General features: G+C 44.5%; 1 protein-coding gene across 1 annotated transcript in view; it reads right to left on the reverse strand.

Moving 5' to 3' along the window:
* Window positions 1–16,188, reverse strand: part of ATP6V0D2 (ATPase H+ transporting V0 subunit d2) — a 41,526-nt gene extending 25,338 nt beyond the window's left edge. The window contains exon 1 of the mRNA XM_075316273.1: window positions 15,989–16,188. Within this exon, the coding sequence (XP_075172388.1) occupies window positions 15,989–16,115 (127 nt within the window). The 5' untranslated portion in view covers window positions 16,116–16,188. The remainder of the gene's footprint in view (window positions 1–15,988) is intronic.
* Window positions 16,189–16,906: the final 718 nt, after the last annotated feature.

Raw genomic sequence — 16,906 nt, forward strand, 5'->3', positions numbered from 1 at the left:
CCAGCCTTAAAAAGACTGTTTCATGTCCTCAATCAGGAGCACATCGCTCCCCTGCCTCCAAGTTTTTGCCTGCTGAGGAATGATGCTCTCCTTATTGACAGTTGAGACCAGCAGCATTGTTGTGCTGCTGCCCAAATTGTGATATCTCTGAAATAAAAAAAAATTGTGACCAGACACATTTTTGCCTCTTCAGCATCAGAGGAGCTCAAAGGTACAAAATCTTACAGCATTGAGCAATATGGGAGATGTCCGAGCAGCGATCTTTTGGTAAAAGCTTGTAAGTAAAGATGCGCGAGCACTAAAATGCTTGAATGCTCGTTACTTGATTCGAGTTGATCAGACGCTTGATGCAAGTAGCAAGCATTATGGAAAGTCAATGACTGGTCTGTTCGGGTCTCCTCCCACATACAGCCAGCCATAAACAACAAAGCTGATAATAGGAAGCAACATTTTTCTGTTGGCTGAGGCCCCGCCCTTCTGGTCACAGGGGTATGACCTCAGCACAGGTCCTGCAAGTCAAAAATTAAATCGATTGTATAATACTTATGCTAATTCTAACAGGGGGAAGGGATAACTGTGAATACCCCCAGATATTATCTGATCCTCAGCTGCTGTCACTCAAGAAGCTGAGGATTTTATAAACTTTACTTTTTTGGATTTCAAAACCTGACCACTACAGGTATATAGAGAACCAGCCTGATATTGCCAGTATAGCACTGGTTTTAAGTTATATAGGAAAATCCTGATGATTTGTTCCCTTTAAGAATTAACGAGAACAATGTTATAATTTCCAGTTAATGATTGTTTCATGAAAGACGTCTTTATTGTTGCTAATCTTAGTGACCACATGACAGGGACTGTGAGTTATTGACTCATTTGTTTCTTGAACTTGGAAATTAGTGTTCTGAGCTCTAGTTCCCAGTTGTTTGGTTGACTTATTCCGGTGACTTCTTTATTGTACACAGGGCTATGAACACAACAGAATGCAGACAACTTATCATTGGAAATATTTAATATTTTTCCGATAACTAACCACAGTCATGAAAAGAACAAGTTAAGACACTTTTTTAAATTTACAGGAAAAAAAAAACTGCTGAGCTAAAATACCAAATATCTGTAGGGTTTAAAGTTAATTACATTAATTTATCATTCGCAAGAAAATCAACCTGAAGGAATGAAGGTATTATTGGAGGACAGTATGGATCAATGGAAGTTTGCATTGGGAGATTCAGCAAATACAAGCAATAAAAGTATAGGTTGCATATCTGTAATACCTTAGAATTTTGGAATGTTTTTATTCTTTTGGTTGCATTCAATTATTTTATGCTACAGCATACGGAGACATAAAATTAACAAACTGCATAAAATTAGAGATCAACCATTAGCGAAATACGAGAGCCACCAACAAAGAGAAGCACAGGCAAACCAGGTCTAGACATAAATGAAATGACTAGGGATAAGTGGACCCCCGGGGGGTTAGTAATGGGGGTGTCTGATTGACAACTCTTCATTACTAACCCCTTGGCTTGATGACAGCTGTCAATTCACAGCTGATATGAATCCCAAAAGTATTACCCCGATTACCATCATACCAGGGCAAGAATTGGCACATCTAATGGATGTGTTACTTCTGGGGTGGATGCGGGCTGCTATTTTTAGGCGAGTAATGGCTAAAAAACCATGGGCCTCCCCAGCCGGCTAATACCAGCCCTCAGCTGTCTGCTTTACCTTGGCTGGTTGTCAAAAATAGGGGTGACCCACAACTTTAAAAAAAATAAAAAAAAAAATGAATAAAATAAAATAATAAATAATAAAATAAAAATTATTAAAATCGATAATTAAAATGGCATGGGGTTCCTTCTATTTTTGATCATCAACCAAGGTAAAGCAGACAGCTGAAGGCTGCAGTCCACAGTTTTCTGCTTTACCTGCGCTGGTTATCAAAAATACTCGGGATCCCAAGTCAATTTAAAAAAAAAAAAAAAAAAAAGAAGATTTATTGTTCACAGCAACGTATAGGCATCTTTCCCATGCTGGGCTGCAAAACTTTATTAGCATACGAACAGCACCAGAATGCCAAACTCGGACATGGACTTTTTTTTTTAAAGAAAGTTTGAGTTCTAGCTTCGGACACCATCTGTCTGATATGAACCCCAAACTTTACTGCTCGGGTTCACTCACCCCTAGACATGATCAACTTTTCATTTAATTAGTCAGCTCACAATACTGCCATGCTACTGTAGGGGCACTATAGGAAAATATATGCCCACAACTTATCCCACAATATGAGCTGTTCTGAATTTTCCAAAGCAAAGATTTTCAAGCTTTTCTACAAGTATTATAATTACAATCACAAAACCCTGCAAAGTATTTTTTAACCTCAGTAGTAATCTCTGAAGTTCAACTTTGTTTCAGTTTTAATAGTAAGGATTATATAGGCAACATACAAACAGCCCAAATAGCTGCTATGAGCCTCTGGAGAAACCAGTCCCAACCCAGGTTAGCCTTATCATTGATTTAGGGCTCGCTCACACAAGGGTATTATATGTATATGTGCTGTCAAAAATAAATCACAGCTGGCATTGTACTTGGTCTTTAAAGTGTTTTAAAATGTTGATAGCATGTGGATGTCATAAAGATGGCATACAGATGGAATATAGACGCAAATCGTCCCTTTTTTATGTAATTTGGAGGACTTTTCATATGATCGTCTAAACTTGGCCTTAAAGGGATTGTCTGGGATTTTAACATTAATGGGCTATCCTTAAGTTAGGTCATTAATATCTGATTGGTGGGGGTGCAACACACGGCACCCGCCAAGCAGCTGTTTCCAGTGCTGCTTCAGGCTGTAACTGCTCTATTGTGGAGCACAGTTCCATTGATGGAATAGTGGCCACAGCCAGGTACTGCACGCCTGAATCCTTTTTAGTTGAATGAAAGATGGATATGCAGTACCCAGCCATGGCCACTATACAATTGATGGCGCTGTCCTGTGCAGCTTCACAACTAAGTAGTTCCAGATAGGTGATAGGCGGTAGTGTTGGGTGTTGCACCCCTACTGATCAGACATTGATGCTCTCCTAAGGATATCAGTGTTACAACCCAGGACAATCCCATAATGTATGGTAAGAACTTGTATTCCTGAGGCACCACAACATTTGCAAGCAATGGTGCTGAGTATCAAACCACCGATCACAAAAAGGGTATGAAAACCACATGCTTAGGATAGGTTTGAGGTGAGGACCCCTGTTAGGATTTTAGGTGGCATATCAACCAGCGCTATAATGAGCCCCTATATCCTCTATATACACCACTGTGTGGGTGACATTACAGAAATTAGTCATGGAGTTCAACCTGTCAATCTTTGGGGATGTAGACCTCATCCAATACTACCTTCTGATATGTGTAATGTGGACCTTTAATTGATGCCTTTAATGGAATGAATAATAGTCAGACTTTAAGTAATTGTAGTCAGGAGATTGTCCTTAACAAAAAATTAAAGTACAACTTTTGATCTTAGATCTATCAGTCTAAAGACGTCAAGAACAAACAGGAAAGTGCGACTTGAGTGTCTGTCACAGACTTGCCAACCATATAAATGTCATTCTTCTCAGCAGGGTAAGATGAGCTCCTTAAGATATTACTACATCATACTGAACAGTACCAGCAGAAACTGCTTCAGCCGTAAATGTTTATCCTCTAATCAAGGACTGCACGCCGCCAGTTCAGGACTCTGTTGCCAAAACACAGCAAAGGTCGCACTGCTTGAGATGCCGGGGAGTAGTGACCGAGCTGATGCACAAGGTTCTGTGTCATTAAGCTGAGACATTAAATGACAAATGGAGAAATACACAGATATTAGATGAGATGTAGATAGCAGAGAGATCTAGAGCTGCTCTCTCCATTTCATATTTGCTTTAAAGTCAAATAACACTAAATTAGTTAGCAGTCATATCTAAAAAAAGCTTTTGTGGCTTTATGAGACATGAAGTTACACTATAGGCACAAAAATATTGGGATGCACAACTAAATCATTCAGTTAAGGTTTGTCATTCAGTTCTGAAAGGAAGCCTTATATCACCAAGCACGTTGTCAAGAGTTGGATGGAGTGGTGTAAAGCAGGCCACCACAGGTAGCCTGGTGGAGTCATGTTCTACGAAGTGATGAATCACATTTCTTTATTTGTCTGTTGGATAAGTCGTGGTTTGGTGAAGGTTACCTGCCAGACTGCATTGTGCCAATTGTAAAGTTTGGTCTAAGTTGGACAATGCCATGTGGTTGGCCTACATCCCTTATTTCCATTGAAGGGAAATCTTAATGCTTCAACATACAAGACATTTTTTGGACAATTGTAGCCTCCAACGTTGTGGAAACAGTTTGAGGAATGACTTCTATTTTCCAGTATGGCAGTGCACTATTGCACAAAGCAAGGTCCACATGTATGGAGGAGTTTAGATTGGAAGAAGAATTGATTATTAAGAGGGCCGACCTCAACCCAGTCCATCACCTTTGGAATAAATTAGAATTGACATTTGCTACACAAGTCTTTTTGTCCATCAGTATCTGATCTCACAAACTCATGCTCTCCTGCGAAATGAACCACCTCTATATTAATGCCTTGAGATTTAGAATGGGAAGTCTAACTTTGCTGTGCAGCCTTATCCTTATGTACTATGTATTTTTTTGGCTTGCACTCAGAATATATATTAGTGCTCACTACAGTTATCCTATTTAGTATTATGAAGTTTTTTTTCTGAATGTGAACACAGCTCCGCCGTTTTCGGCCATGTTTTTTCCATCTCCTATATAAGAAAGTCCTTGGTTACCCCTCTCCACCCACAGCAGTTTTTAATTGCAATGAGATGACACACAGTTAGGGTCATAGAGCTAGGGACCCCAATATAGAGCTATACCTTGACGAGGTTTTGGGGCTCAGTTACATTGATCAATGCGATTGCTAAATATCTCCTTTTTCCTAATGTTCATGGCAGGTATGCATTTCATTATCCACACTTTCAAGTTAGCAAGTGGCATTTTTCATTGTATGCTTCAATGTTTTTCGGTATGCTTATAGCATTATACCATTATCTAACTTTGATGTGCAGCCTTATCCTTATGTACTATGTATTTTTTTGGCTTGCACTCAGAATATATATTAGTGCTCACTTCAGTTATCCTATTTAGTATTATGTTGTTTCATTCAGACAGATCCCAAGTCACTTCATTTTAATATTAGTGGTTATTCCATACTGCCAATCAATAATGATACTGTGCGCTATTAAAAAAGCGTGGTTTATTGATTCAACGCATTTCGAAGCTTCCTTGCGTCTTCATGGTCTTTTTCCTTATGAATGCACGGGCAGCTTCGAAACGCATTTAATCAATGAACCATGTTTTTTGAATAATGCACAGCTTCATTTTTGACCTGCAGTGCGGAATAACCACTAATCATCCTAACTATTTGCTCTTTGAGCCTGTGGATCTGCAGCAGCAGTCATTTATATGCCTTTTTTCTTACACCGAGGTGAGCACATATGATCATTTAAACCTATTTTTTTCTGAGATAAAACCCATTGCGTTGTTTCTCCTTCCTAGCAGGGCGGGTGTCTGCACCTTTTGCACCAGGGCAAGTGCCGGAGCCCTGGAGAGATGTGGGGCCCATTCACCATTGGCAGAAGCAGGTAGGTCACCATCTTTCCTGTGGACCCCCGTACAGATTTTCGCAGACTGCAGTGCTCAGGGTAGCAGTCGCACTTTGCTGGCTGCTGGCCCTTTAAAACCAACAAGTACACACCCACAGCGCTCACTGCTGAATGCTGCATGCACATGCATTGCAGGATGGAGTTCATCTGTGGGCAGAGTTAGCGCGCGATGTGCTCCTGAACAACTGATGCAGAGGAGCAGCTGCTGGCCCTTGGCATCCATCAGAGCTGCATGTGCTCCTAGTGTTCCCAGTATGTGTATGCCCCCCAGCATCCCTCAGAGCTGCCTATCACTGGCTCCAGTATGTGTATGTCCCCCATTGACCCCAGTAATGTGTCTGCCCCTTAGTGGCCCCAGTAATGTGTATGCCCCTTAGCGGACCCAGTAATGTGTATGTCCCACCCTGGCCCCAGTAATGTGTATGTCCCCAACTGGCTCCAGTAATGTGTATTTCCCCCAGTGTCCCAAATAATTGTGTATGTCCCCCAGCATCCTTAAGTGCTGCATGTGATCCCAGCGCCCCCAGTAATGTGTATGCCCCCCATTAGCTTCAGTAATGTGTATGTCCTCCAATGGCCCCTAAAACGTGTATACCCCCCAGCGTCCCTCAGTGTTGCTTTGATCCCAGCGCCCCTAGTTATGAGTATGCCCGCAATAGCTCCAGTAATGTGTATTCCCCTCAGCGTCCCCAGTAATGTGTATGATTCCCAGTGTCCCTCAGTGCTGTATGTGCTCCCAGCACCCAAGTAATGTGTATGTCCCCCACTGGCCCTAGTAATGTCTATGCCCCCAGCATGCTCCTCACTATCCACAGTAATGTGTATGCCCCCATTAGCTTCAGTAATGTGTATGTCCCCCATTGGCCCCAGTAATGTGTATACCCCCCAGCGTCCCTCAGTGTTGCTTTGATCCCAGCGCCCCTAGTAATGTGTATGCCCCCATTAGCTCCAGTAATGCGTATTCCCCTCAGCGTCCCCAGTAATGTGTATACCCCCCAGCGTCACCAGTAATGTATATGATCCCCAGTGTCCCTCAGTGCTGCATGTGCTCCCAGCACCCCAGTAATGTGTATGTCCTCCACTGGCCCTAGTAATGTCTATGCCCCCAGCATCCCCAATAATGTATATGCTCCCCACTGTCTCCAGTAATATGTATGCCCCTCACTGTCCCCAGTAATGTGTATGCCCCTTACTGTCCCCAGTAATGTGTATGCCCCTTACTGTCCCCAGTAATGTGTATGCCCCTCACTATCCCCAGTAATGTGTATGCCCCTTACTGTCCCCAGTAATGTGTATGCCCCTTACTGTCCCCAGTAATGTGTATGCCCCTCACTGTCCCCAGTAATGTGTATGCCCCTTACTGTCCCCAGTAATGTGTATGCCCGCCTAGCATTCATTTTAATATTGAAGCACTGCTCAGTATTACACTGCACATAGTAATAGATCCAGGGGACAATGATTCATCTTGCATCTTCCTGTTTCGGTGTACTTCCTTATTCAAGTTAAAGCCTTAATTTGTGCCTATTATATGATACCAAGATACAGGATTGTTTAGCGTCCAAAAGGACTGACCGTCATACAAACGATCCTATAGCCTTTTGTTATTTTCATTATGAATGTTTGAGAGAATAAACTTTACTGTGTATTTACTAAAGCCTCATTCAGATATCTGCTTTTTTTCATCTGTGCAAAAATAAAGGAACAATTTTGATTAATGTTTGGATGTTTGGATGCGGATCACACAATCCTCTGCAGCCGTTTCCTCTTTGCTCTTGCTCCTCTGGGGGGAGCCGAGTGTCATGCGAGTGTCGCTGCCACTGAGGTCCGATCATGTGATCGGACCACAGCTGCGGGAGGCGGGCCGGCACTAAGGAGGGGCGGGCCAGCTCTGAGGAGGTGCGGGTCGGCACTGAGAAGGGGCAGGCCAGCTCTGAGGAGGGGCGGGCCGGCGCTGCGGAGGGGAGGGAGGGATTTATCTCCCTCTCTCCTCCGTTGCCGGCTATTGCCATTCTTGCGCTGCACTCGCATTACACCGGTGTACTGCGAGTGCAGTGCGATTTTTCTGTCACCCCATAGACTTGAATGGGTGCGAGAGAAACAAGGATCACATTACACCTGCAGCATGCTGCGATTGTTTTCTTGGTCCGATTAGGGCTGAGAAAATAATCACTCATGAGTGCTGGCACATAAGCTAATATTGGTCCGAGTGGAATGCGATGTTTTTCATGCCGTGTGTCTTAAGCCTGCTTTACACGCTTCAATAGATCTTACAATCCGTCGTTGGGGTCAAGTTGTAAGTGACACACATCCGGCATCGTTCGTGACACCTACGTGCGATCAAGATTGAACGAAAATACGTTGATCGCATACACATCGTTTATTTCTCTAGCATTGAACGTTTTGTTGCACGAACCAAGTCAATTGAAGCGTGTGACATCCCTCATACGATGTGTTCCTCCCATATTTTGCACGTCATACGGTGAGGGGGTTGTGTCTTTTCATGTGACGCTGATACGCCCATCCTAATTATAAGAAATTGAGTGCACATGCGTTATGGTGAATGTGGTTTCCCAGATTAGACATTCTTTGAAAGCCTTTTATAGACACGAAGTAATCGCAATTATTTTAGGTGTGGATGATTAAACAATTTAATCACGTAAATGCGTTAATTGTTGGTTTGCTTGGATGAAGAAAAAAAAAAAGAGGGTGTCTACTTGGAAGCATATTTGCATCGGTCTGATGGAAAAAAAAAAACGGGAGGAAAACGTCACAGAACACATGATCAAAAGAATCAAACCCAAAATTGAACAATTTCGCACATGATACGAACACTCGTTTGACAGCAAATAAACGAACTACGTGCGATCTCATCAGATCGCATATGCAACCTGGGCGTGTCACATCGCATACGAGATCGCACACCTAATTGCAACGTGTAAGGCTATGTGCGCACTTACCGGATTTTGCCGCGGATTTTCCGCGGATTTGCTGCATGTTTCGCTGCAGAAAATGTTCATAACATCTCTGCAGTGAATCACCAGCAAATCCTATGGAGAAAAAAAATCCTGTGCGCACTGGGCGGAATTTGACAGCTGCATGTTTTGCTGCGGGAATCCCGCAGCAAAAACAAGTGCATGTCACTTCTTTTCCGCACATCACTGCGGGATTTCACTCCATTGACTCAATGTTAATCATGAAATCCCACAGGGAATAACGCAGGCAGCAAATTCTGTGCGATTCACTGCGTTTTCCTGCGTTATTCCCTGCGGTATTTCGCGGTTTACCTCCGGTAATGTGCATCGCTTGTCTGCGGTTTTGCAGGGAAGTGATGTCATTACAGGAAGAGGAAGCCGTGCAGAGTAAACACACACACAGATCACACACACAGACATCACAGACATAGAACACATAGACACAGACACATAGAACACACATAGAAAGAAAACGGAAATATAGGAAAAAAAGAACGTGGGCTCCGCTGCATATTCACCGTCCAGCCGAGGTAAGCACACAGCGGCGGCCCGGTATCCTCAGGCTGGGGAGGGAGAGGGGCAGGGGTAATGTCCCCCGCCTCACTCCCCCTCCGGCAGCCGAGAATATCAGCCGCAGCTGCCCCGGCACTGTCGCATGCAATATGCGGCAGCACCGGGAGTGTCCTCGGCTCTTCTTGCCACCGTGTAGCAGTGGTGACAAGGTAATACAAGGGGTTAATGATGGTGGGGGACCACCGCCATTAACCCCAGGCTTGATCATGGCAGCGTCTATGTGACAGCTGACATGATCAACCCGTAAGTAAAGTGAAAAAAACAGACACCGAAAAATCCTTTATTTTAAATAAAACCAACAAGCCTCGTTCACCATTTTATTAACCCCCCCAAACAAAGCTCCGGCGTAATCCACAGGGTCCTGCATAATCCACAGCTCTGGCTCCGACGTCCTGCACTGCTGACATCCAGCCGCGACTGTCACAGACACAGGCTGAATGCAGCAGACAGCAGAGGTAATTACCGGTCATTTCCCACGGCCGGTAATGTGAACTCACTGCCGACCGTGGGAAATGCAGCGATCTGTCCTCTATCTATCCCTCTATCCCTCTGTCTGTCTATCTATCTATCCCTCTATCTATTCTTCTGTCTATCTACTATCAGAATTAAATGTATTTTTTTTTTTTCTTCAATGTGCTTTATTGCATTGAATGCAATAAAGCACATCCCAACCCGCACGCGGCAAAACCGCGGCAATACCGCGAATAATACCGCGGTAAAACCGCGGCAAACCGCATGCGGTTTTCGGGTGCGGTTTCCCGCGGTTTTTTACCGCGGGTGCGGTAATCTTTGAGAGCATGCGGAATTCTCTCAAGGAAATTTCATTTCCCAGTGCGCACAGAGCCTAAAGCAGGCTTTAGGCCTTAATCCAGCGCTGTCACTGTTTTTACTACCAGGTGGTTAGTGAATGGTAATATCGTTACAGTGGTTAGTGATTGGTAACAGTTTAGCAAAGGTTGCAGTAGAGCTGGATTAGTGCAAAGTGGGAGATCTCGAGAGATCTTGCTCTTTCACTGGGTTGTTAGATCTCACACAACCCAGAGGTTTGAGCCCAACTACGGAAGAAAGTTGGACCTTATGGGGGACACAACAAGCAATAGTTTTGTACACTGGACATGTTTAATAATGTAAAAAGCATACTATATACTGCAATAATAATGTTTATCACTTTTGGTTTGTAATTGTCGTACAGATACAGGTTACAGGTGCATCTCAATAAATTAGAATATCATTAAAAAGTTAATTTATTTCAGTAATTCAATACAAAAAGAGAAACGCATATATTATATAGAGTCATTACACACAGAGGGATCTATTTCAAGTGTTTATTTTTGTTAATGTTGATGATTATGGCATACAGCCAATTAAAACCCAAAAGTCATTATCTAAGAACATGAAAATAATTACCACAAAACACCTGGAAAGGCTTCCTAAGTGATTAAAATGGTCACACAATCATGGGGAAGACTGCTGACTTGACAGGTGTCCAGAAGGCAGTCATTGACACACTCCACAAGGAGGGTAAGCCACAAAAAGTCATTGCTAAAGAAGCTGCCTGTTCACAGAGTGCTATATCAAAGCATATTAAAGGAAAGTTGAGTGGAAGGAAAAAGTGTGGTAGAAAAAGGTGCACAAGCAACCGGGATAACCGAAACTTTGATAGGATTATTAAGAAAAGGCGATTCAAAAATTTGGGGGAGATTCACAAGGAGTGAACTGCTGCTGGAGCCAGTGCTTCAAGAGCCAGCACACATAGATGTGGCGCCCTTGAGGCTTCAGTCGCCACAGGGTACTACACCTCATTTAAGGTGCAGTATTCATCTTGGTTAAGGAGGGGATTAATCACCGGTGTTTCCACATTTCACTTCACAAATAGCTTAGGAGCCTTCTCACTGGGGATCTAGACTACGGTAGGCTGGGGGGTGGCCATCACGAGGCATGAGACTTTCCTGGTAACTAGGAAAATTACCTAGGGGGTGGGCACCACTTGGGGTAGAAGTAGGAGCAACCACACATTCTCGACAGTTAAGTCGGGACTACAGTTCTGGCAACACGACATCACTTTCTTGTCTTCTTCTCTCACGGGGCCTGAGGCTTGGAGCAGAAAGCTCAACCCGGGTTTCTCACTACTGGAAGGGCATCTCTTGGAAAGGACACTTTCAAATACCGGTGGCTACCTCTAACTTAACCAGGATTGGCTGGAGCCCACCACGGCGGTGACTGGTACCTCCCGGGCAATCTAAAGACAGTGAATAAAAGACCTGGAACCGCAGCAGCTGACTCAGCCTTTTGATTGCTGTCGCCCTGCGCTTCGGCGCCAACAGCCATTACTCCCCTCATCATCCTCCCTGGGGCCTGCTCCACCTATGGGGAGCAGAACCATCCTTGCTGCTACAACCATCCGCCCCAGAGGACAGCAACAGCAGCGACGGCTAATCCCTGGCCGTGTACCACAGGTGGCGTCACGAGACAGTCATCTCCCTTACCCTCATCCACCACAACCCTCATCCTTTCCGTCCTGTCCACCCCCCTCCGTGGACACCTTGGGTCATGAAACTGGGCAGGCCACCCGTGACATCCCCCTGACCTTTCACCGGCCCGGCTACGAGTATCTCCCCAGGCCCCATGGGGTGCTCCACAGACGTATCCAGGACATGGGCTACAACTGTCGCATTCCTAGTGTCAAGCCACTCATGATCAATAGACAACGCCAGAAGGGTCTTACCTGGGCCAAGAAGAAAAAGAACTGGACTGTTGCTCAGTGGTCCAAGGTGTTATTTTCAGATGAAAGTACATTTTTCATTTCATTTGGAAATCGCGGTCCCAGAGTCTGGAGGAAGAGTGGAGAGGCACAATCCAAGCTGCTGAGGTCTAGTGTAAAGTTTCCACAATCAGTGATGGGTTGGGGAGCCATGTCATCTGCTGGTGTAGGTCCACTGTGTTTTATCAAGACCAAAGTCAGCGCAGCCATCTACCAGGAAATGTTAGAGCACTTCATGCTTCCCTCTGCCGATAAGCTTTTTGGAGATGGAAATTTCATTTTCCAGCAGGACTTGGCACCTGTCCACACTGCAGAAGTACCAATACCTGGTTAATAACCACAGCATCACTGTGCTTGATTGGCCAGCAAACTTGCCTGACCTAAACCACATTGAGAATCTATGGGGTATTGTCAAGAGGAAGATGAGAAACACCAGACCCAACAATGCAGATGAGCTGAAGGCTGCTATCAAAGCAACCTGGGCTTCCATAACCCCTCAGCAGTGCCACAGGCTGATCGCCTCCATGCCACACCACATTGATGCAGTAATTCATGTAAAAGGAGCCCCGACCAAGTATTGACTGTACAGACTTTTCAGTAGGCGCCAACATTTCTGAGTGTAAAATCATTGTTTTCAGTTGTTCTTATATAATATTCTAATTATCTGAGATAATGACTTTTGGGCTTTCATTGGCTGTAAGCCATAATCATCAACATCAACAGAAATAAACACTGGGAATAGATCCCTTTGTGTGTAATGACTCTACATAATATTTGTGTTTCACTTTTTGTACTTAATTACTGAAATAAATTAACTTTTGATGATATTCTAATTTATTGAGATGCACTTGTAAATTAATTTTTGTTGCTTGCATGGCTTGTTACTTCCCAGGACCCCCTTACTCTCCAACCAAATCATTTGTTTTATCGAGTTAATCTAGTGAATATGAAATTCTTCTCTATTAGGGCTCATTCATACACTGCTCTGTGTATGGAGAGCGGCAACTGTAACCGCCCCCACACAGACAGCTTTTTCTAATGCTGAGCGGCTGTTGGTTAGTACATGGCGCTGTTACAGCTGCCGGTCTCTATACAGGAAGTGGTTACTGAACCCTCGTGACAGAAAACCGAACACTGCCGGGAGGATTAAACTGCTTTCCCTCCTGGCAGTGGGGTTCAAAGTGCAGGCTTTGGGCAGGTTTCAAACACTATTAACCTGCAGATTAACCCCACATATGCAGAATAATAGCATTTTTACACGTGACAGGTTCCCTTTAATTTATATGAAATCTATTGCATCTTATGAATGAATATAGTTCAGTGATAAAATGAAGGGACAGATAGAGATGGCCACTTCTACTATTACTTATCTCTGGGTTTTGTGTAAAGAGTCCCAATAAAATTGCAATATATTTGGATACAGGCAATAAGTATGGACCTGCTGGTTAATTACAGTGACCTGATATATTACGCTTACATTGTATAGCAGTAACAGGTGACCTAGTGCGAGTACAAAGAAGTATAACTGTGGGCAAGCAGGCAAGATGACAATGTACAGTATTCAAAACAATCACTGATCTCGGAGAGACCAGCCAGAGAAAACACTGCCGGCCGCCAGCAAAGATGCTCAACACAGTGAAATCCTAGGTTCACTGCCCCCTGGGAAGTATGCAAATCCAAAAAGGTCCGTGGAGCCTCTGTTAGGAGTCTCGACACAGAAAATAGACAGATATCCCTCCCGGAAGGACCTAGCCAAGGAGTGGCTCTTTTTAAGGAGACCACCATAACCACCATGTAGCCACTTAACATGGTGGTTATGGTGGTCTCCTTAAAAAGCATACTTTCCACGGGGCAATGCACCTAGGATTTCACTGTGTTGTGCGCCCTCGTTGGCTGCAGGCAGTGTTTTCTCTGGCTGGTCTCCCCGAGATCAGTGATTGTTTTGTCTTGCTGGTCTACTAGGCATTGCTCCCACCTGGCCAGAATCCTACTCCACACTGATGAGGGGAAATACCCCAAAACAGCTGTCTGTGGATGGATACCTGGCCTTGGTATTTCCCTTGTCATATCTTTAAACTCGTCAAAGAGTTGAATATTGACTAAAAGGGCCACTTAATATGGTGGTTATGGTGGTCTTCTTAAAAAGAGCCACTCCTTGGTTAGGTCCTTCCCAGAGGGATATCTGGCTTTTTTCTGTGTCGAGACTCCTAACAGAGGCTCCACGGCCCTTTTTAGAAATGTACAGTCTTCAGCACAACCTAGAATAGTTGGAGCACTGTAATGTGCCAAATGTTATAGAAAAGGAATATTGACCCCTGTTAATCATATTCTGGACAATGTACCACCTTAATGCCCAGTCATTATATGCTCATATGAAAGGAACATTTCTTTCTTTCTTTACTTTTGGATTCATAGTAGTGTTTTCTGTACATGCCTAAATGGTTACAAATATACAAGCATAGGCAGCATTACCTGCACAGCTATTACATCAGCTATTACATCATGCACCACGCCATCGTATGCAACATTATGGTGTAGCATAGTGCAGCTGGACACATAACGGTGGCTACCTATGTATCTGTACTTTCTGCAGTTCTTGGTGTACTATTATTATGATTATCGGTGATAACTTACCGATTGGTTGGGGTTCGACCACAGGGACCCACTCAGATAGGCAGAATAGGGCCCTTTTATCCCCATTAAAACGGAGCAGTAATGCGCATGTTTGACCACTGCTCCATTCATTCTCTATGAGGCTGACAGAAAATGGCAAGCATACTGTAGTACTCGACAGCTCTATAAAGAGAGAATGGAGTGGAGGTCAGGCCTCCAACCTGCTGCTCCATTCTGTAATAGGATAAAAGTGACCATCAGGGATTAAAATTCCCTTTTCTGCCAATTGATACAGTTCCAGCGTTCAAACTACTATAGATCAGGAAGTAGTAAACCTATCACACATATAGAGCAGCATGCTGGCTCAGTGGTTAGCACTGTACAGTAAGAAGCATGGTGGCTCAGTGGTGAGCACTGTACAGTGGGCAGCAGACTGGCTCAGTGAAAAGCAGTGTACAGTGGGCACCATGATAGCTCAATGGTTAGCACTGAACAGCGGGCACCATGGTGGCTCAGTGGTTAGCACTGTACAGTTGGAGCACAATGGCTCAGTGGTTAGCACTGTACACTGGGCAGCACGGTGGCTCAGTAGTTAACACTCTACAGTGGGCACCATGGTGGCTCAGCGTATGGCACTGCACAGTGGGCTACGCAGTGGCTCAGTGGTGAGCATTATACAGTAGTAGCATGGTGGCTAAGTGGTTAGCACTGTACAGTGGGCAACACAGTAGTTTAGTGGTTGGTATGGTATAGTGGGCAGCACGGTGGCTCAGTGGTTAGCACTGTGCAGGGGGCAGCACAGGGGCTTAGTGGTTAGCACAGTGCAGTAGGCAGCATGGTAGCTCAGTGGTTAGCATGGTACAGGGGGCAGCACGGTGGCTCAGTGATTAGCACTGCACCCTTGCAGTGCTGGAGTCCTGGGGTCAAATCCTATTAAGGACAACATCTGCAAGGAGCTTGCATGATTTTACTCTGGTTTCCTCCCAAAGTCATACTGATAGGGAATTTAGATATTGATCCCTGAAGTGATGATGTCTGTAAAGCGCTGCGGCATATGATGGAGATATATAAGTAAAGCATAAAATAGAGCTGAATACTTGTTTACACTGAAGAATACCTCCAAGAACTGCATTTTGTTACCAGGCCGAAGAATCGATATATTCCTATTCTCTCACTCTATACATAATAACATTAATAATAAACTTAGATCCCAAAATATATAATGGCCAGAAAGAAATAATGAAATAGTTCACAGCAAACAGAATCAATGACTTATACAGGTAATCCTATGTGTGTAATCTGATCCAATGTAAGCCGCAACAGCAGTAATAATAATAATAATAATAATAATAATAATCATTCTTTACCCTCCAGGGTTTCACATTGTGCCAGGTTGATGTAGTCCCCGGCCTTCAGAATTCCTCCTTTAAATCCTCGGACTAATCCCTCCAAATAGCCGCCATCCACATTGAAGTAAAACTCGGAGCCAGACATGGCGGAGCTGACCTTGTCGTTCTTGCTCTCTCGGTGGGTCGCGCACACTGACTGCGCTCTTCCAGGCTGTAATTTCCAGTGTGACACACAATAACCACTGTGTTCCTGTTTCTCTACAGTTAAAGCCGTTCCCCGTTGTTTATTGTGCAAACATCGGCCTTAGATCTGCAACTAACTGGCTGGAGTTACTTTAGAGCAGGGCGAAAATGTGTCTATAGGACACTCAGAAACGTAACTACGGTATATGCAGCTGATATTGGGCCTGCGAACTTCAGGCATTTCATGGCCTTGTACAGTAAGGCGGGCTTTGCACACTATGATATCGCAGGTGTGATGTCGGTGGGGTCAAATCGAAAGTGACGCACATCCGGCGTCACTTTCGAGATCGTAGTGTGTAAATCCTTTTTGACACGATTAACGAGCGCAAAAGCGTCGTTATCATATCATCGGTGTAGCGTCCGACATTTCCATAATTTGGCAGCAGCGACAGCTACGATGTTGTTCCTCGTTCCTGCGGCAGCACACATCGCTGTGTGAGAAGCCGCAGGAGCGAGGAACATCTCCTACCTGTGTCACCGCGGCTCATGCCGGCTATGCGGAAGGAAGGATGGGGGCGGGATGTTTACGTCCCGCTCAGCTCCGCCCCTCCGCTTCTATTGGCCGCCTGCCGTGTGACGTCGCTATGACGCCGAACGACCCGCCCCCTTAATAAGGAGGCGGGTCGCCGGCCAGAGCTACGTCGCAGGGCAGGTGAGTGCATGTGAAGCTGCCGTAGCGATAATATTCGCCAC

Source organism: Anomaloglossus baeobatrachus, chromosome 6 (assembly GCF_048569485.1).
Source record: "Anomaloglossus baeobatrachus isolate aAnoBae1 chromosome 6, aAnoBae1.hap1, whole genome shotgun sequence".
NCBI classification, from domain to species: Eukaryota; Metazoa; Chordata; class Amphibia; order Anura; family Aromobatidae; genus Anomaloglossus; species Anomaloglossus baeobatrachus.